The sequence below is a fragment of the Oncorhynchus gorbuscha genome, unplaced genomic scaffold (genome assembly GCF_021184085.1).
Source record: "Oncorhynchus gorbuscha isolate QuinsamMale2020 ecotype Even-year unplaced genomic scaffold, OgorEven_v1.0 Un_scaffold_1985, whole genome shotgun sequence".
Classification (NCBI taxonomy): Eukaryota; Metazoa; Chordata; class Actinopteri; order Salmoniformes; family Salmonidae; genus Oncorhynchus; species Oncorhynchus gorbuscha.
Window position 1 is genome coordinate 38,763 of NW_025746611.1, and position 20,933 is coordinate 59,695.

Genomic DNA, 20,933 nt, shown 5'->3' on the forward strand with positions numbered 1-20,933 from the left:
GGTGGCAGAAGGGGGCCCCCTGGCTAGATAGAGGTGGCAGAAGGGGGCCCCCTGGCTAGATAGAGGGGGCCCTGGCTAGATAGGGGGCAGAAGGTGGCAGAAGGGGGCCCTGGCTAGATAGAGGCGGCAGAAGGGGGCCCTGGCTAGATAGAGGTGGCAGAAGGGGGCCCTGGCAGAAGGGGGCTAGATAGAGGTGGCAGAAGGGGGCCCTGGCTAGATAGAGGCAGAAGGGGGCCCTGGCTAGATAGAGGGGCAGAAGGGGGCCCTGGCTAGATAGAGGCGGCAGAAGGGGGCCCTGGCTAGATAGAGGCGGCAGAAGGGGGCCCCCTGGCTAGATAGAGGCGGCAGAAGGGGGCCCTGGCTAGATAGAGGCGGCAGAAGGGGGCCCTGGCTAGATAGAGGCGGCAGAAGGGGGCCCTGGCTAGATAGAGGCGGCAGAAGGGGGCCCCTGGCTAGATAGAGGCGGCAGAAGGGGGCCCTGGCTAGATAGAGGCAGAAGGGGGGCTAGATAGAGGTGGCAGAAGGGGGCCCTGGCTAGATAGAGGTGGCAGAAGGGGGCCCTGGCTAGATAGAGGGGCAGAAGGGGGCCCTGGCTAGATAGGTGGCAGAGGGGGCCCTGGCAGATAGAGGTGGCAGAAGGGGGCCCTGGCTAGATAGAGGTGGCAGAAGGGGGCCCTGGCTAGATAGATGGCAGAAGAGGTGGCAGAAGGGGGCCCTGGCTAGATAGAGGTGGCAGAAGGGGGCCCTGGCTAGATAGAGGTGGCAGAAGGGGGCCCTGGCTAGATAGAGGTGGCAGAAGGGGGCCCTGGATAGAGGTGGCAGAAGGGGGCCCTGGCTAGATAGAGGTGGCAGAAGGGGGCCCTGGCTAGATAGAGGTGGCAGAAGGGGGCCCTGGCTAGATAGAGGGGGCCCTGGAGGTGGCAGAAGGGGGCCCTGGCTAGATAGAGGTGGCAGAAGGGGGCCCTGGCTAGATAGAGGTGGCAGAAGGGGGCCCTGGCTAGATAGAGGTGGCAGAAGGGGGCCCTGGCTAGATAGAGGTGGCAGAAGGGGGCCCTGGCTAGATAGCAGAAGGGGGCCCTGGCTAGATAGAGGTGGCAGAAGGGGGCCCTGGCTAGATAGAGGTGGCAGAAGGGGGCCCTGGCTAGATAGAGGTGGCAGAAGGGGGCCCTGGCTAGATAGAGGTGGCAGAAGGGGGCCCTGGCTACATAGAGGTGGCAGAAGGGGGCCCTGGCTACATAGAGGTGGCAGAAGGGGGCCCTGGCTAGATAGAGGTGGCAGAAGGGGGCCCTGGCTACATAGAGGTGGCAGAAGGGGGCCCTGGCTACATAGAGTGGCAGAAGGGGGCCCTGGCTAGATAGAGGTGGCAGAAGGGGGCCCTGGCTACATAGAGGTGGCAGAAGGGGGCCCTGGCTACATAGAGGTGGCAGAAGGGGGCCCTGGCTAGATAGAGGTGGCAGAGGTGGCAGGGGCCCTGGCTAGATAGAGGTGGCAGAAGGGGGCCCTGGCTACATAGAGGTGGCAGAAGGGGGCCCTGGCTAGATAGAGGTGGCAGAAGGGGGCCCTGGCTAGAAGAGGCCCTGGGCAGTGGGGGGCCCTGGCTAGATAGAGGTGGCAGAAGGGGGCCCTGGCTAGATAGAGGTGGCAGAAGGGGGCCCTGGCTAGATAGAGGTGGCAGAAGGGGGCCCTGGCTAGAAGGGGGGGCTAGATAGAGGGGCCCTGGCTAGATAGAGGTGGCAGAAGGGGGCCCTGGCTAGATAGAGGTGGCAGAAGGGGGCCCTGGCTAGATAGAGGTGGCAGAAGGGGGCCCTGGCTAGATAGAGGTGGCAGAAGGGGGCCCTGGCTAGATAGAGGTGGCAGAAGGGGGCCCTGGCTAGATAGAGGTGGAGAAGGGGGCCCCTGGCTAGATAGAGAAGGGGGCCCTGGCTAGATAGAGGTGGCAGAAGATAAGGTGGCAGAAGGGGGCCCTGGCTACATAGAGGTGGCAGAAGGGGGCCCTGGCTACATGGAGGTGGCAGAAGGGGGCCCTGGCTAGATAGAGGTGGCAGAAGAAGGCCCTGGCTACATAGAGGTGGCAGAAGGGGGCCAGACTACATAGAGGTGGCAGAAGGGGGTCCTGACTACATAGAGGTATGTTCTGCTTCATGTTCCACGTCAGTACCACTACAACCCAGAGGAGGGCGCTCGTTCACAAGAAAAGGTGAGTAAAACAAACACCTCACCCAGCCTGTTACCATAGCAGACACTAGCTAGCCCAGCTGAGGAGCATCCTTCACACAGTGTGGTGTGTCTGTATACGTACAGCTCTACTGCTGCCAGCAGCTGGAGGAGGTCTCCTCCGTTCATGTAGTAAAGATAGAACAGCAGGTCCTCCCCATACCGAGACAGTTTGATTGCAGCAAGCTGGAAGGAGGAGAGGGAGAGGAAAAGAGAGGGGGGGAAGAGGGGAGGAAAAGAAGAGGGAAAAGAGGAAGGGGGAAGAGGGAGAGAGGGGGAAGAGGGAGGGGAAGAGGGGAGAGAGGGGGAAGAGGGAGGGGAAGAGGGAGAGAGGGGGAAGAGGGAGAGGGAAGGGAGAGAGGGGGAAGAGGGAGAGGGGGAAGAGGGAGAGAGGGGGAAGAGGGAGAGAGGGGGGAAGAGGGAGGGGGGGGTGGAGGGAGAGGGGCAACAGGTTATTGATCTAGTCAGCTACCTGGCACCATCAACAGAAGCCAACCGTACCATTCTTATCTCAACCATGCTAGATAAAGATGGTTCAACTCTCACAGTGGACAGAGCAGTTACAACAAGTGTTGCTAGTGCAGCCAAACAGAGGGGCCAATAACATGAGGGCCAAAACAACAACGTTACATTGAGCTGATTAGAAAAGGTACTTTAACCATGGTGGTGTGTTGTGGCCATGTTGGCCAACAGCATCCCAACCCTGGGTTTATTCTGTTTCTGAGGTACATACCTTGTCCCTTATGTGAATGTTGGTTAAATACTCAGATGGAACATGGAAGTCTGGAAGGGAAGAGAGAAATGGTTAGAGAGAAGCAGACGGGGAAACTGGCAGAATCTATCCCACCTTCAGAGCACTCTGGCTGGGTAGGATACGTACCGATGTCCTGGGGTCGACACGGTGCTGACGCCCAGGGAGATGCAAACTTGGGGTACAGGTTTCTGAAGGACGAGAAAGTGGTCATGCTGTTACTGAGATTATTTTGTTGCCATGTTAACAGGTTACAATGGCGTGTCCTTTTCGTTTTTCGATTAAAAAAAAAATGACAGAATTGGACATAATAGCAGCCTATTGTCCAGTGAGTGTGTGTTTTTCAGGAGGCTATCGCTCTCAGGCTGTCAGCTACTACCGCTCTCAGGCTGTCCTACTACCGCTCTCAGGCTGTCAGCTACTACCGCTCTCAGGCTGTCAGCTGCCTGCTACCGCTCTCAGGCTGTCAGCTGCCTGCTACCGCTCTCAGGCTGTCAGCTACCGCTCTCAGGCTGTCAGCTGCCTGCTACCGCTCTCAGGCTGTCAGCTGCCTGCTACCGCTCTCAGGCTGTCAGCTGCCTGCTACCGCTCTCAGGCTGTCAGCTGCCTGCTACCGCTCTCAGGCTGTCAGCTGCCCTGCTCAGGCTGTCAGCTGCCTGCTACCGCTCTCAGGCTGTCAGCTGCCTGCTACCGCTCTCAGGCTGGCTGTCAGGCTGTCAGCTGCCTGCTACCGCTCTCAGGCTGTCAGCTGCCTGCTACCGCTCTCAGGCTGTCAGCTGCCTGCTACCGCTCTCAGGCTGTCAGCTGCCTGCTACCGCTCTCAGGCTGTCAGCTGCCTGCTACCGCTCTCAGGCTGTCAGCTGCCTGCTACCGCTCTCAGGCTGTCAGCTGCTGCCTCAGGCTACCGCTCTCAGGCTGTCAGCTGCCTGCTACCGCTCTCAGGCTGTCAGCTGCCTGCTCCGCTCTCAGGCTGTCAGCTGCCTGCTACCGCTCTCAGGCTGTCAGCTGCCTGCTACCGCTCTCAGGCTGCCTGCTACTACCGCTCTCAGGCTGTCAGCTGCCTGCTACCGCTCTCAGGCTGTCAGCTGCTGCTACCGCTCTCAGGCTGTCAGCTGCCTGCTACTCTCAGGCTCAGGCCGCTCTCAGCTGTCAGCTGCCTACTACCGCTCTCAGGCTGTCAGCTGCCTGCTACCGCTCTCAGGCTGTCAGCTGCCTCAGGCTCTCAGGCTGTCAGCTGCCTGCTACCTCTCAGGCTGTCAGCTGCCTGCCGCTCTCAGGCTGTCAGCTGCCTGCTACCGCTCTCAGGCTGTCAGCTGCCTGCTACCGCTCTCAGGCTGTCAGCTGCCTGCTACCGCTCTCAGGCTGTCAGCTGCCTGCTACCGCTCTCAGGCTGTCAGCTGCCTGCTACCGCTCTCAGGCTGTCAGCTGCCTGCTACCGCTCTCAGGCCGTCAGCTGCCTGCTACCGCTCTCAGGCCTGCCTCAGCTGCCTGCTGCCTGCTACCGCTCTCAGGCTGTCAGCTGCCTGCCGCTCTCAGGCTGCAGCTGCCTGCTACCGCTCTCAGGCTGTCAGCTGCCTGCTACCGCTCTCAGGCCTGTCAGCTGCCTGCTACCGCTCTCAGGCTGCCTGCCTGCTACCGCTCTCAGGCTGTCAGCTGCCTGCTACCGCTCTCAGGCCGTCAGCTGCCTGCTACCGCTCTCAGGCCTGCTACCGCTCTCAGGCTGCCTGCTGCTACCGCTCTCAGGCTGTCAGCCTGCCTCAGGCTGTCAGCTGCCTGCTACCGCTCTCAGGCTGTCAGCTGCCTGCTACCGCTCTCAGGCTGTCAGCTGCCTGCTACTCAGGCTCACCGCTCTCAGGCTGTCAGCTGCCTGCTACCGCTCTCAGGCCGTCAGCTGCCTGCTCTCAGGCTGTCCTGCCTGCTACCGCTCTCAGGCCGTCAGCTGCCTGCTACCGCTCAGGCTGTCAGCTGCCTGGCTCAGGCTGTCAGCTGCCTGCTACCGCTCTCAGGCTGTCAGGCTACCGCTCTCAGGCTGTCAGCTGCCTGCTACCGCTCTCAGGCTGTCAGCTGCCTGCTACCGCTCTCAGGCTGTCAGCTGCCTGCTACCGCTCTCAGGCTGTCAGCTGCCTGCTACCGCTCTCAGGCTGTCAGCTGCCTGCTACCGCTCTCAGGCTGTCAGCTGCCTGCTACCGCTCTCAGGCTGTCAGCTGCCTGCTACCGCTCTCAGGCTGTCAGCTGCCTGCTACCGCTCTCAGGCTGTCAGCTGCCTGCTACCGCTCTCAGGCTGTCAGCTGCCTGCTACCGCTCTCAGGCTGTCAGCTGCCTGCTACCGCTCTCAGGCTGTCAGCTGCCTGCTACCGCTCTCAGGCTGTCAGCTGCCTGCTACCGCTCTCAGGCTGTCAGCTGCCTGCTACCGCTCTCAGGCTGTCAGCTGCCTGCTACCGCTCTCAGGCTGTCAGCTGCCTGCTACCGCTCTCAGGCTGTCAGCTGCCTGCTACCGCTCTCAGGCTGTCAGCTGCCTGCTACCGCTCTCAGGCTGTCAGCTGCCTGCTACCGCTCTCAGGCTGTCAGCTGCCTGCTACCGCTCTCAGGCTGTCAGCTGCCTGCTACCGCTCTCAGGCTGTCAGCTGCCTGCTACCGCTCTCAGGCTGTCAGCTGCCTGCTACCGCTCTCAGGCTGTCAGCTGCCTGCTACCGCTCTCAGGCTGTCAGCTGCCTGCTACCGCTCTCAGGCTGTCAGCTGCCTGCTACCGCTCTCAGGCTGTCAGCTGCCTGCTACCGCTCTCAGGCTGTCAGCTGCCTGCTACCGCTCTCAGGCTGTCAGCTGCCTGCTACCGCTCTCAGGCTGTCAGCTGCCTGCTACCGCTCTCAGGCTGTCAGCTGCCTGCTACCGCTCTCAGGCTGTCAGCTGCCTGCACCGCTCTCAGGCTGTCAGCTGCCTGCTACCGCTCTCAGGCTGTCAGCTGCCTGCTACCGCTCTCAGGCTGTCAGCTGCCTGCTACCGCTCTCAGGCTGTCAGCTGCCTGCTACCGCTGTCAGCTGCCTGCTAGCTCTCAGGCTGTCAGCTGCCTGCTGTCAGGCTGTCAGCTGCCTGCTACCGCTCTCAGGCTGTCAGGCTGTCAGGCTGTCAGCTGCCTGCTACCGCTCTCAGGCTGTCAGCTGCCTGCTACCGCTCTCAGGCTGTCAGCTGGCTGCTCTCAGGCTGTCAGCTGCCTGCTACCGCTCTCAGGCTGTCAGCTGCCTGCTACCGCTCTCAGGCTGTCAGCTGCCTGCTACCGCTCTCAGGCTGTCAGCTGCCTGCTACCGCTCTCAGGCTGTCAGCTGCCTGCTACCGCTCTCAGGCTGTCAGCTGCCTGCTACCGCTCTCAGGCTGTCAGCTGCCTGCTACCGCTCTCAGGCTGTCAGCTGCCTGCTACTGCTCTCAGGCTGTCAGGATGAGACAACATGTAGCAGGATGACTGATTAGTGAAGGCTGCTCATCTTCTTATGACTGGAGGAGGGAGATGCCAAGAGAGGTGTACAGGTGTGTGAAAGAGCCACTCCTCGCACCTGTAGCATTGGGATATATTTGGAATATATTTTTTTAGACAAGAGGATAGAGCGCCTCCTACTGGCCCCCCAACACCACTTCCAGCAGCATCTGGTCTCCCATCCAGGGACCGACCCGGACCAACCCTGCTTAGCTTCAGAATCAAGCCAGCAGTGGTATGCAGGGTGGTATGCTGCTGGCTCACCTCTGACCAATCAATAGCGCAGGTGATCCAGAGTGGGCGGGTGTTAGGGGTGTGGCTCCCTGAGATAACACACAGAGGCTATGATCAGACAGCCTTCAGTGGCTTAGCAGTTATCTTTACACTGTACACGCACACAGTGCACACACCACAGTGCACACACCACAGTGCACACACCACAGTGCACACACCACAGTGCACACACCACAGTGCACACACCACAGTGCACACACCACAGTGCACACACCACAGTGCACACACCACAGTGCACAGCTGACATTTGGTGCATGAGAAATGCTTAACAGAAGCCTTTGGTCTGAGGGGCGTCGTCACCAAACACAGGAGATGTAACTCCACTAACCCTCCAGCTATGTAGATAATGAAACTAGTCACATCACTACCCACAGACACAGACAGCAGACAGCAGTTACCCTACACAGCACAGACAGAGAGACAGCAGTTACCCTACACAGCACAGACAGAGAGACAGCAGTTACACTACACAGCACAGACAGAGAGACAGCAGATACCCTACACAGCACATACAGAGAGACAGCAGTTACCCTACACAGGCAGAGTAGAGCAGCTGGACCACATTGTATTGTTACTGTGTAACGAGACACACACCGTCTCTGTCAGCTGAACACACATCACATTAGACAGACAGCAGCTACTCCTCACATCACATTAGACAAACCGTAGCTACTCCTCACATCACATTAGACAGACAGCAGCTACTCCTCACATCACATTAGACAGACAGACAGTAGCTACTCCTCACATCAGACAGACAGCAGCTACACCACATAGCACATCAGACAGACAGCAGCTACTCCTCACAGCACATCAGACAGACAGCAGCTACACCACACAGCACATCAGACAGACAGCAGCTACACTACAGACAGCAGCTACACCACACAGCACATCAGACAGAGCAGCTACACCACACAGCACATCAGACAGACAGCAGCTACACCACACAGCACATCAGACAGACAGCAGCTACACCACACAGCACATCAGACAGACAGCAGCTACACCACACAGCACATCAGACAGACAGCAGCTACTCCTCACAGCACATCAGACAGACAGCAGCTACACCACACAGCGCATCAGACAGACAGCAGCTACACCACACAGCACATCAGACAGACAGCAGCTAACCACACAGCACATCAGACAGAGCAGCTACACCACACAGCACATCAGACAGACAGCAGCTACACCACACAGCACATCAGACAGACAGCAGCTACACTACATCAGACAGACAGCAGCTACACCACACAGCACATCAGACAGAGCAGCTACACCACATCAGACAGAGCAGCTACACCTCACAGCACATCAGACAGACAGCAGCTACACCACACAGCACATCAGATAGACAGCAGCTACTCCTCACATCACATTAGACAGACAGACAGACAGCAGCTACTCCTCACATCACATTAGACAGACAGCAGCTACTCCTCACATCAGATTTGACAGACAGCAGCTACTCCTCACAGCACATCAAATAGACAGCAGCTACTCCTCACCGCACATCAGACAGACAGCAGCTACTCCTCACAGCACATCAAATAGACAGCAGCACTCCTCAACATCAGACAGACAGCAGCTACTCCTCACTCACATTAGACAGACAGCACTCCTCACAGCACATCAAACAGACAGCAGCTACTCCTCACATCACATCAGACAGACAGCAGCTACTCCTCACCGCACATCAGACAGACAGCAGCTACTCCTCACATCAGACAGACAGCAGCTACTCCTCACATCAGACAGACAGCAGCTACTCACATCAGCATCAGACAGACAGCAGCTACTCCTCACATCAGACAGACAGCAGCTACTCCTCACATCAGACAGACAGCAGCTACTCCTCACATCAGACAGACAGCAGCTACTCCTCACACAGACAGCTACTCCTCACATCAGACAGACAGCAGCTACTCCTCACATCAGACAGACAGCAGCTACTCCTCACATCAGACAGACAGCAGCTACTCCTCACATCAGACAGACAGCAGCTACACCACACCAGACAGTTCATTATACTGCATCTACTGATGGATAATGAATCTTCACTCCGTCTGACTCCATAAGTTAAGAGTCTAACTACGGCTGCAGCCTAAACTGCTCCTGGATCAGTTATTCCCAGGTCCCGTTGAGAGAGTTTCTAAATGTCCTCAGTTGAGAGAGTTTCATAAGTTAAGAGTCTAACTACGGCTGCAGCCTAAAACTGTTATTCCCTCCTGGATGTCCTCAGTTATTCCCAGGTCCCGTTGAGAGAGTTTCTAAATGTCCTCCATAAGTTAAGAGTCTAACTACGGCTGCAGCCTAAACTGCTCCTGGATCAGTTATTCCCAGGTCCCGTTGAGAGAGTTTCTAAATGTCCTCCATAAGTTAAGAGTCTAACTACGGCTGCAGCCTAAACTGCTCCTGGATCAGTTATTCCCAGGTCCCGTTGAGAGAGTTTCTAAATGTCCTCCATAAGTTAAGAGTCTAACTACGGCTGCAGCCTAAACTGCTCCTGGATCAGTTATTCCCAGGTCCCGTTGAGAGAGTTTCTAAATGTCCTCCTCCATAAGTTAAGAGTCTAACTACGGCTGCAGCCTAAACTGCTCCTGGATCAGTTATTCCCAGGTCCGTTGAGAGAGTTTCTAAATGTCCTCCATAAGTTAAGAGTCTAACTACGGCTGCAGCCTAAACTGCTCCTGGATCAGTTATTCCCAGGTCCCGTTGAGAGAGTTTCTAAATGTCCTCCATAGGTTAAGAGTCTAACTACGGCTGCAGCCTAAACTGCTCCTGGATCAGTTATTCCCAGGTCCCGTTGAGAGAGTTTCTAAATGTCCTCCATAAGTTAAGAGTCTAACTACGGCTGCAGCCTAAACTGCTCCTGGATCAGTTATTCCCAGGTCCCGTTGAGAGAGTTTCTAAATGTCCTCCATAAGTTAAGAGTATAAAGACGGCTGCAGCCTAAACTGCTCCTGGATCAGTTGAGAGAGTTTCTAAATGTCCTAGAGACGACCAGACTTACTCTGGCGAGTTGAGGTTGAGTCCTAGTGTTGTCAGGTCGCTGCCCAGTGCCAGGTGCACCATGCCAGGGTCCGTCTCCGCTGCCCTGATGAATGTTAACAAGCCAATCATCCCAAACTGGTCTGTTACCATGCCCCCGGGAATGTTCGTCACGCGACCTGGAGGGGAGGAAAGACCAATGAGGATGGGACCCTCGTGTGTGTGTGTGTGTGTGTGTGTGTGTGTGTGTGTGTGTGTGTGTGTGTGTGTGTGTGTGTGTGTGTGTGTGTGTGTGTGTGTGTGTGTGTGTGTGTGTGTGTGTGTGTGTGTGTGTGTGTGTGTGTGTGTGTGTGTGTGTGTGTGTGTCCTAGTCTATTAACTGGAGTTGAACGTTGACCTTAGTGCCCGGCTGATGGCAAAATGACCAGGTTACATTGTTCCTGACCACGGAAAAGTCTTAGTTAACACATTGTAATGTTACGTGAAAAACTACAGTCCAATGCCTTTCTTGTAGCTCTTCCTAGTCATCACCTACACCAGGTCTTCCTAGTCATCACCTACACCAGGTCTTCATAGTCATCACCAGGTCTTCCTAGTCATCACCTATACCAGGTCTTCCTAGTCATCACCTACACCAGGTCTTCATAGTCATCACCTCACCAGGTCTTCATAGTCATCACCTACACCAGGTCTTCATAGTCATCATCACCAGGTCTTCCTAGTCATCACCAGGTCTTCCTAGTCATCACCAGGTCTTCCTAGTCATCACCTACACCAGGTCTTCCTAGTCATCACCTACACCAGGTATTCCTAGTCATCACCTACACCAGGTCTTCCTAGTCATCACCTACACCAGGTCTTCATAGTCATCACCAGGTCTTCCTAGTCATCACCTACACCAGGTCTTCATAGTCATCACCAGGTCTTCCTAGTCATCACCTATACCAGGTCTTCCTAGTCATCACCTACACCAGGTCTTCATAGTCATCACCTACACCAGGTCTTCCTAGTCATCACCTACACCAGGTCTTCATAGTCATCACCAGGTCTTCCTAGTCATCACCAGGTCTTCCTAGTCATCACCACCAGGTCTTCCTAGTCATCATCACCAGGTCTTCCTAGTCATCACCTACACCAGGTATTCCTAGTCATCACCTACACCAGGTCTTCCTAGTCATCACCTACACCAGGTCTTCCTAGTCATCACCAGGTCTTCCTAGTCATCACCTACACCAGGTCTTCCTAGTCATTACCTATACCAGGTCTTCCTAGTCATCACCTACACCAGGTCTTCCTAGTCATCACCAGGTCTTCCTAGTCATCACCTACACCAGGTCTTCCTAGTCATCACCTATACCAGGTCTTCCTAGTCATCACCAGGTCTTCCTAGTCATCACCTACACCAGGTCTTCCTAGTCATCACCTATACCAGGTCTTCCTAGTCATACCTACACCAGGTCTTCCTAGTCATCACCTATACCAGGTCTTCCTAGTCATTACCTACACCAGGTCTTCCTAGTCATCACCTACACCAGGTCTTCCTAGTCATCACCAGGTCTTCCTAGTCATCACCTACACCAGGTCTTCCTAGTCTTCACCTACACCAGGTCTTCCTAGTCATCACCAGGTCTTCCTAGTCATCACCTACACCAGGTCTTCCTAGTCATCACCTACACCAGGTCTTCCTAGTCATCACCTATACCAGGTCTTCCTAGTCATCACCTACACCAGGTCTTCCTAGTCATCACCAGGTCTTCCTAGTCATCACCTATACCAGGTCTTCCTAGTCATCACCTATACCAGGTCTTCCTAGTCATCACCTACACCTACCAGGTCTTCCTAGTCATCACCTACACCAGGTCTTCCTAGTCATTACCTACACCAGGTCTTCCTAGTCATTACCTACACCAGGTCTTCCTAGTCATACCACCAGGTCTTCCTAGTCATCACCTATACCAGGTCTTCCTAGTCATCACCTATACCAGGTCTTCCTAGTCATCACCAGGTCTTCCTAGTCATCACCAGGTCTTCCTAGTCATCACCTACAACAGGTCTTCCTAGTCATCACCAGGTCTTCCTAGTCATCACCTACACCAGGTCTTCCTAGTCATCACCTATACCAGGTCTTCCTAGTCATCACCAGGTCTTCCTAGTCATCACCTATACCAGGTCTTCCTAGTCATCACCAGGTCTTCCTAGTCATCAGGTCCTAGTCATACCAGGTCTTCCTAGTCATCACCTATACCAGGTCTTCATAGTCATCACCAGGTCTTCCTAGTCATTACCTATACCAGGTCTTCCTAGTCATTACCTACACCAGGTCTTCCTAGTCATTACCTATACCAGGTCTTCCTAGTCATTACCTATACCAGGTCTTCCTAGTCATTACCTATACCAGGTCTTCCTAGTCATTACCTATACCAGGTCTTCCTAGTCATCACCTATACCAGGTCTTCCTAGTCATCACCTACACCAGGTCTTCCTAGTCATCACCTATACCAGGTCTTCCTAGTCATCACCACCTATACCAGGTCTTCCTAGTCATTACCTATACCAGGTCTTCCTAGTCATTACCTATACCAGGTCTTCCTAGTCATTACCTATACCAGGTCTTCCTAGTCATTACCTATACCAGGTCTTCCTAGTCATCACCTACACCAGGTCTTCATAGTCATCACCAGGTCTTCCTAGTCATCACCTATACCAGGTCTTCCTAGTCATACCACCAGGTCTTCCTAGTCATCACCTACACCAGGTCTTCTAGTCATCACCTACACCAGGTCTTCATAGTCATCACCAGGTCTTCATAGTCATCACCAGGTCTTCATAGTCATCACCAATACCAGGTCTTCCTAGTCATCACCAGGTCTTCCTAGTCATCACCTATACCAGGTCTTCCTAGTCATTACCAGGTCTTCCTAGTCATTACCTATACCAGGTCTTCCTAGTCATCACCTATACCAGGTCTTCCTGGTCATTACCAGGTCTTCCTAGTCATCACCAGGTCTTCCTAGTCATCACCTACACCAGGTCTTCCTAGTCATCACCAGGTCTTCCTAGTCATCACCTACAACAGGTCTTCCTAGTCATCACCAGGTCTTCCTAGTCATCACATACACCAGGTCTTCCTAGTCATCACCTACACCAGGTATTCCTAGTCATCACCTACACCAGGTCTTCCTAGTCATCACCAGGTCTTCATAGTCATCACCAATACCAGGTCTTCCTAGTCATCACCAGGTCTTCCTAGTCATCACCTACACCAGGTCTTCATAGTCATCACCAGGTCTTCATAGTCATCACCAGGTCTTCATAGTCATCACCAGGTCTTCATAGTCATCACCAATACCAGGTCTTCCTAGTCATCACCTATACCAGGTCTTCCTAGTCATTACCAGGTCTTCCTAGTCATTACCTATACCAGGTCTTCCTAGTCATCACCTATACCAGGTCTTCCTAGTCATCACCTATACCAGGTCTTCCTAGTCATCACCAGGTCTTCCTAGTCATCACCAGGTCTTCCTAGTCATCACCTACACCAGGTCTTCATAGTCATCACCAGGTCTTCATAGTCATCACCAGGTCTTCCTAGTCATTACCTACACCAGGTCTTCCTAGTCATCACCTACACCAGGTCTTCCTAGTCATCACCTATACCAGGTCTTCCTAGTCATCACCTACACCAGGTCTTCCTAGTCATCACCTACACCAGGTCTTCCTAGTCATCACCAGGTCTTCCTAGTCATCACCTACAACAGGTCTTCCTAGTCATCACCAGGTCTTCCTAGTCATCACCTACACCAGGTCTTCCTAGTCATCACCTACACCAGGTATTCCTAGTCATCACCTACACCAGGTCTTCCTAGTCATCACCTACAACAGGTCTTCCTAGTCATCACCAGGTCTTCCTAGTCATCACCAGGTCTTCCTAGTCATCACCAGGTCTTCCTAGTCATCACCTACACCAGGTCTTCCTAGTCATCACCTACACCAGGTCTTCCTAGTCATCACCTACACCAGGTCTTCCTAGTCATCACCTACACCAGGTCTTCCTAGTCATCACCTACACCAGGTCTTCCTAGTCATCACCTACACCAGGTCTTCCTAGTCATCATCTACACCAGGTCTTCCTAGTCATCACCTACACCAGGTCTTCCTAGTCATCACCTACACCAGGTCTTCCTGGTCATCACCTACACCAGGTCTTCCTGGTCATCACCTACACCAGGTCTTCATAGTCATCACCAGGTCTTCCTAGTCATTACCTATACCAGGTCTTCCTAGTCATCACCTACACCAGGTCTTCCTAGTCATTACCTACACCAGGCCTTCCTAGTCATTACCTACACCAGGTCTTCCTAGTCATTACCTATACCAGTTCTTCCTAGTCATTACCTATACCAGGTCTTCCTAGTCATCACCTACACCAGGTCTTCATAGTCATCACCAATACCAGGTCTTCCTAGTCATCACCAGGTCTTCCTAGTCATCACCTACACCAGGTCTTCATAGTCATCACCAGGTCTTCATAGTCATCACCAGGTCTTCATAGTCATTACCTATACCAGGTCTTCCTAGTCATCACCTACACCAGGTCTTCATAGTCATCACCAGGTCTTCCTAATCATCACCTATACCAGGTCTTCCTAGTCATTAAGGTCTTCCTAGTCATTACCTATACCAGGTCTTCCTAGTCATCACCTATACAAGGTCTTCCTGGTCATTACCAGGTCTTCCTAGTCATTACCTATACCAGGTCTTCCTAGTCATCACCTATACCAAGTCTTCCTGGTCATTACCAGGTCTTCCTAGTCATTACCTATACCAGGTCTTCCTAGTCATCACCTACACCAGGTCTTCCTAGTCATCACCTACACCAGGTCTTCCTAGTCATCACCTACACCAGGTCTTCCTAGTCATCACCTATACCAGGTCTTCCTAGTCATCACCTACACCAGGTCTTCATAGTCATCACCAGGTCTTCATAGTCATCACCAATACCAGGTCTTCCTAGTCATCACCAGGTCTTCCTAGTCATCACCTACACCAGGTCTTCATAGTCATCACCAGGTCTTCCTAGTCATCACCAGGTCTTCCTAGTCATCACCAGGTCTTCCTAGTCATCACCAGGTCTTCCTAGTCATCACCAGGTCTTCCTAGTCATCACCAGGTCTTCCTAGTCATCACCAGGTCTTCCTAGTCATCACCTATACCAGGTCTTCCTAGTCATTACCAGGTCTTCCTAGTCATTACCTATACCAGGTCTTCCTAGTCATCACCTATACCAGGTCTTCCTGGTCATTACCAGGTCTTCCTAGTCATTACCTATACCAGGTCTTCCTAGTCATCACCAGGTCTTCATAGTCATCACCTATACCAGGTCTTCATAGTCATCACCTATACCAGGTCTTCATAGTCATCACCAGGTCTTCCCTAGTCATTACCTATACCAGGTCTTCATAGTCATCACCAGGTCTCCCTAGTCATTACCTATACCAGGTCTTCCTAGTCATTACCTATACCAGGTCTTCCTAGTCATCACCTATACCAGGTCTTCCTAGTCATCACCTATACCAGGTCTTCCTAGTCATCACCTATACCAGGTCTTCCTAGTCATTACCTATACCAGGTCTTCATAGTCATCACCAGGTCTTCCTAGTCATTACCTATACCAGGTCTTCCTAGTCATTACCTATACCAGGTCTTCCTAGTCATTACCTATACCAGGTCTTCCTAGTCATTACCTACACCAGGTCTTCCTAGTCATTACCTACACCAGGTCTTCCTAGTCATTACCTACACCAGGTCTTCCTAGTCATTACCTACACCAGGTCTTCCTAGTCATCACCTACACCAGGTCTTCCTAGTCATCACCTACACCAGGTCTTCCTAGTCATCACCTACACCAGGTCTTCCTAGTCATCACCTACACCAGGTCTTCCTAGTCATTACCTATACCAGGTCTTCCTAGTCATCACCTATACCAGGTCTTCATAGTCATCACCAGGTCTTCCTAGTCATTACCTATACCAGGTCTTCCTAGTCATTACCTATACCAGGTCTTCCTAGTCATTACCTATACCAGGTCTTCCTAGTCATTACCTATACCAGGTCTTCCTAGTCATTACCTATACCAGGTCTTCCTAGTCATCACCTACACCAGGTCTACCTAGTCATCACCTACACCAGGTCTTCCTAGTCATTACCTATACCAGGTCTTCCTAGTCATTACCTATACCAGGTCTTCCTAGTCATTACCTATACCAGGTCTTCCTAGTCATCACCTATACCAGGTCTTCCTAGTCATCACCTATACCAGGTCTTCCTAGTCATCACCTATACCAGGTCTTCCTAGTCATCACCTATACCAGGTCTTCCTAGTCATTACCTATACCAGGTCTTCATAGTCATCACCAGGTCTTCCTAGTCATTACCTATACCAGGTCTTCCTAGTCATTACCTATACCAGGTCTTCCTAGTCATTACCTATACCAGGTCTTCCTAGTCATTACCTACACCAGGTCTTCCTAGTCATTACCTACACCAGGTCTTCCTAGTCATTACCTACACCAGGTCTTCCTAGTCATCACCTACACCAGGTCTTCCTAGTCATCACCTACACCAGGTCTTCCTAGTCATCACCTACACCAGGTCTTCCTAGTCATCACCTACACCAGGTCTTCCTAGTCATTACCTATACCAGGTCTTCCTAGTCATCACCTATACCAGGTCTTCATAGTCATCACCAGGTCTTCCTAGTCATTACCTATACCAGGTCTTCCTAGTCATTACCTATACCAGGTCTTCCTAGTCATTACCTATACCAGGTCTTCCTAGTCATTACCTATACCAGGTCTTCCTAGTCATTACCTATACCAGGTCTTCCTAGTCATCACCTACACCAGGTCTACCTAGTCATCACCTACACCAGGTCTTCCTAGTCATTACCTATACCAGGTCTTCCTAGTCATTACCTATACCAGGTCTTCCTAGTCATTACCTATACCAGGTCTTCCTAGTCATTACCTATACCAGGTCTTCCTAGTCATCACCTACACCAGGTCTTCCTAGTCATCACCTACACCAGGTATTCCTAGTCATCACCTATACCAGGTCTTCCTAGTCATTACCTATACCAGGTCTTCATAGTCATCACCAGGTCTTCCTAGTCATTACCTATACCAGGTCTTCCTAGTCATTACCTATACCAGGTCTTCCTAGTCATTACCTACACCAGGTCTTCCTAGTCATTACCTACACCAGGTCTTCCTAGTCATCACCTACACCAGGTCTTCCTAGTCATCACCTACACCAGGTCTTCCTAGTCATCACCTACACCAGGTCTTCCTAGTCATCACCTACACCAGGTCTTCCTAGTCATCACCTACACCAGGTCTTCCTAGTCATCACCTACACCAGGTCTTCCTAGTCATCACCTACACCAGGTCTTCCTAGTCATCACCTACACCAGGTCTTCCTAGTCATCACCTACACCAGGTCTTCCTAGTCATCACCTATACCAGGTCTTCCTAGTCATCACCTACACCAGGTCTTCCTGGTCATCACCTACACCAGGTCTTCCTGGTCATCACCTACACCAGGTCTTCATAGTCATCACCAGGTCTTTCTAGTCATTACCTATACCAGGTCTTCCTAGTCATCACCTACACCAGGTCTTCCTAGTCATTACCTACACCAGGTCTTCCTAGTCATTACCTACACCAGGTCTTCCTAGTCATTACCTACACCAGGTCTTCCTAGTCATTACCTATACCAGGTCTTCCTAGTCATCACCTACACCAGGTCTTCATAGTCATCACCAATACCAGGTCTTCCTAGTCATCACCAGGTCTTCCTAGTCATCACCTACACCAGGTCTTCATAGTCATCACCAGGTCTTCATAGTCATCACCAGGTCTTCATAGTCATCACCAGGTCTTCATAGTCATTACCTATACCAGGTCTTCCTAGTCATCACCAGGTCTTCTTAGTCATCACCTATACCAGGTCTTCCTAGTCATTACCAGGTCTTCCTAGTCATTACCTATACCAGGTCTTCCTAGTCATCACCTATACCAGGTCTTCCTGGTCATTACCAGGTCTTCCTAGTCATTACCTATACCAGGTCTTCCTAGTCATCACCTATACCAGGTCTTCCTGGTCATTACCAGGTCTTCCTAGTCATTACCTATACCAGGTCTTCCTAGTCATCACCAGGTCTTCCTAGTCATCACCTATACCAGGTCTTCATAGTCATCACCTACAACAGGTCTTCCTAGTCATCACCTACACCAGGTCTTCATAGTCATCACCAGGTCTTCATAGTCATCACCAATACCAGGTCTTCCTAGTCATCACCAGGTCTTCCTAGTCATCACCAGGTCTTCATAGTCATCACCAGGTCTTCATAGTCATCACCAGGTCTTCATAGTCATCACCAGGTCTTCCTAGTCATCACCAGGTCTTCCTAGTCATCACCAGGTCTTCCTAGTCATCACCTATACCAGGTCTTCCTAGTCATTACCAGGTCTTCCTAGTCATTACCTATACCAGGTCTTCCTAGTCATCACCTATACCAGGTCTTCCTGGTCATTACCAGGTCTTCCTAGTCATTACCTATACCAGGTCTTCCTAGTCATCACCAGGTCTTCCTAGTCATCACCTACACCAGGTCTTCCTAGTCATTACCTATACCAGGTCTTCATAGTCATCACCAGGTCTTCCTAGTCATTACCTATACCAGGTCTTCCTAGTCATTACCTATACCAGGTCTTCCTAGTCATTACCTATACCAGGTCTTCCTAGTCATTACCTATACCAGGTCTTCCTAGTCATCACCTATACCAGGTCTTCATAGTCATCACCTATACCAGGTCTTCATAGTCATCACCAGGTCTTCCTAGTCATTACCTATACCAGGTCTTCCTAGTCATTACCTATACCAGGTCTTCCTAGTCATTACCTATACCAGGTCTTCCTAGTCATCACCTATACCAGGTCTTCCTAGTCATCACCTATACCAGGTCTTCCTAGTCATCACCTATACCAGGTCTTCCTAGTCATCACCTATACCAGGTCTTCCTAGTCATCACCTACACCAGGTCTTCCTAGTCATCACCTACACCAGGTCTACCTAGTCATCACCTACACCAGGTCTACCTAGTCATCACCTACACCAGGTCTTCCTAGTCATTACCTATACCAGGTCTTCCTAGTCATTACCTATACCAGGTCTTCCTAGTCATTACCTATACCAGGTCTTCCTAGTCATCACCTATACCAGGTCTTCCTAGTCATCACCTACACCAGGTCTACCTAGTCATCACCTACACCAGGTCTACCTAGTCATCACCTACACCAGGTCTACCTAGTCATCACCTACACCAGGTCTTCCTAGTCATTACCTATACCAGGTCTTCCTAGTCATTACCTATACCAGGTCTTCCTAGTCATCACCTATACCAGGTCTTCCTAGTCATCACCTATACCAGGTCTTCCTAGTCATCACCTATACCAGGTCTTCCTAGTCATCACCTATACCAGGTCTTCCTAGTCATCACCTATACCAGGTCTTCCTAGTCATCACCTATACCAGGTCTTCCTAGTCATCACCTATACCAGGTCTTCCTAGTCATCACCTATACCAGGTCTTCCTAGTCATTACCTATACCAGGTCTTCATAGTCATCTCCAGGTCTTCCTAGTCATTACCTATACCAGGTCTTCCTAGTCATTACCTATACCAGGTCTTCCTAGTCATTACCTATACCAGGTCTTCCTAGTCATTACCTACACCAGGTCTTCCTAGTCATCACCTACACCAGGTCTTCCTAGTCATCACCTACACCAGGTCTTCCTAGTCATCACCTACACCAGGTCTTCCTAGTCATTACCTATACCAGGTCTTCCTAGTCATCACCTATACCAGGTCTTCCTAGTCATCACCTATACCAGGTCTTCCTAGTCATCACCTATACCAGGTCTTCCTAGTCATCACCTATACCAGGTCTTCCTAGTCATCACCTATACCAGGTCTTCATAGTCATCACCTATACCAGGTCTTCCTAGTCATCACCTACACCAGGTCTTCATAGTCATCACCTACACCAGGTCTTCATAGTCATCACCTACACCAGGTCTTCATAGTCATCACCTATACCAGGTCTTCCTAGTCATCACCTATACCAGGTCTTCATAGTCATCACCTATACCAGGTCTTCCTAGTCATTACCTATACCAGGTCTTCCTAGTCATTACCTATACCAGGTCTTCCTAGTCATCACCAGGTCTTCCTAGTCATTACCTATACCAGGTCTTCCTAGTCATTACCTATACCAGGTCTTCCTAGTCATCACCTATACCAGGTCTTCCTAGTCATCACCTACACCAGGTCTTCATAGTCATCACCAGGTCTTCATAGTCATCACCAATACCAGGTCTTCCTAGTCATCACCAATACCAGGTCTTCCTAGTCATCACCAGGTCTTCCTAGTCATCACCTATACCAGGTCTTCCTAGTCATTACCAGGTCTTCCTAGTCATCACCTATACCAGGTCTTCCTAGTCATCACCTACACCAGGTCTTCATAGTCATCACCAGGTCTTCATAGTCATCACCAATACCAGGTCTTCCTAGTCATCACCAGGTCTTCCTAGTCATCACCTACACCAGGTCTTCATAGTCATCACCAGGTCTTCATAGTCATCACCAGGTCTTCATAGTCATCACCAATACCAGGTCTTCCTAGTCATCACCAGGTCTTCCTAGTCATCACCTATACCAGGTCTTCCTAGTCATTACCAGGTCTTCCTAGTCATTACCTATACCAGGTCTTCCTAGTCATCACCTATACCAGGTCTTCCTGGTCATTACCAGGTCTTCCTAGTCATGGGTTTCTGTACAGCACTTTGAGATATCAGCTGATGTACGAAGGGCTATATAAATAAATTTGATTTGATTTGATTTGATTACCTATACCAGGTCTTCCTAGTCATCACCAGGTCTTCCTAGTCATCACCTACACCAGGTCTTCATAGTCATCACCTACACCAGGTCTTCATAGTCATCACCAGGTCTTCATAGTCATCACCAGGTCTTCCTAGTCATTACCTACACCAGGTCTTCCTAGTCATCACCTACACCAGGTCTTCCTAGTCATCACCTACACCAGGTCTTCCTAGTCATCACCTACACCAGGTCTTCCTAGTCATC

At 51.6% G+C, this 20,933-nt stretch overlaps 1 protein-coding gene across 1 annotated transcript in view; it reads right to left on the reverse strand.

The window, feature by feature from the left end:
• LOC124024735 (CCR4-NOT transcription complex subunit 2-like) overlaps positions 1-20,933 on the reverse strand; it is a 54,085-nt gene that overhangs the window by 6,509 nt on the left and 26,643 nt on the right. Inside the window, exons 8-11 of the mRNA XM_046338532.1 lie at positions 9,745-9,901; positions 3,095-3,156; positions 2,948-2,997; positions 2,300-2,400 (exon numbers count right to left, since the gene is read on the reverse strand). Coding sequence (XP_046194488.1) covers positions 2,300-2,400; positions 2,948-2,997; positions 3,095-3,156; positions 9,745-9,901 — 370 coding nt within the window. The remainder of the gene's footprint in view (positions 1-2,299; positions 2,401-2,947; positions 2,998-3,094; positions 3,157-9,744; positions 9,902-20,933) is intronic.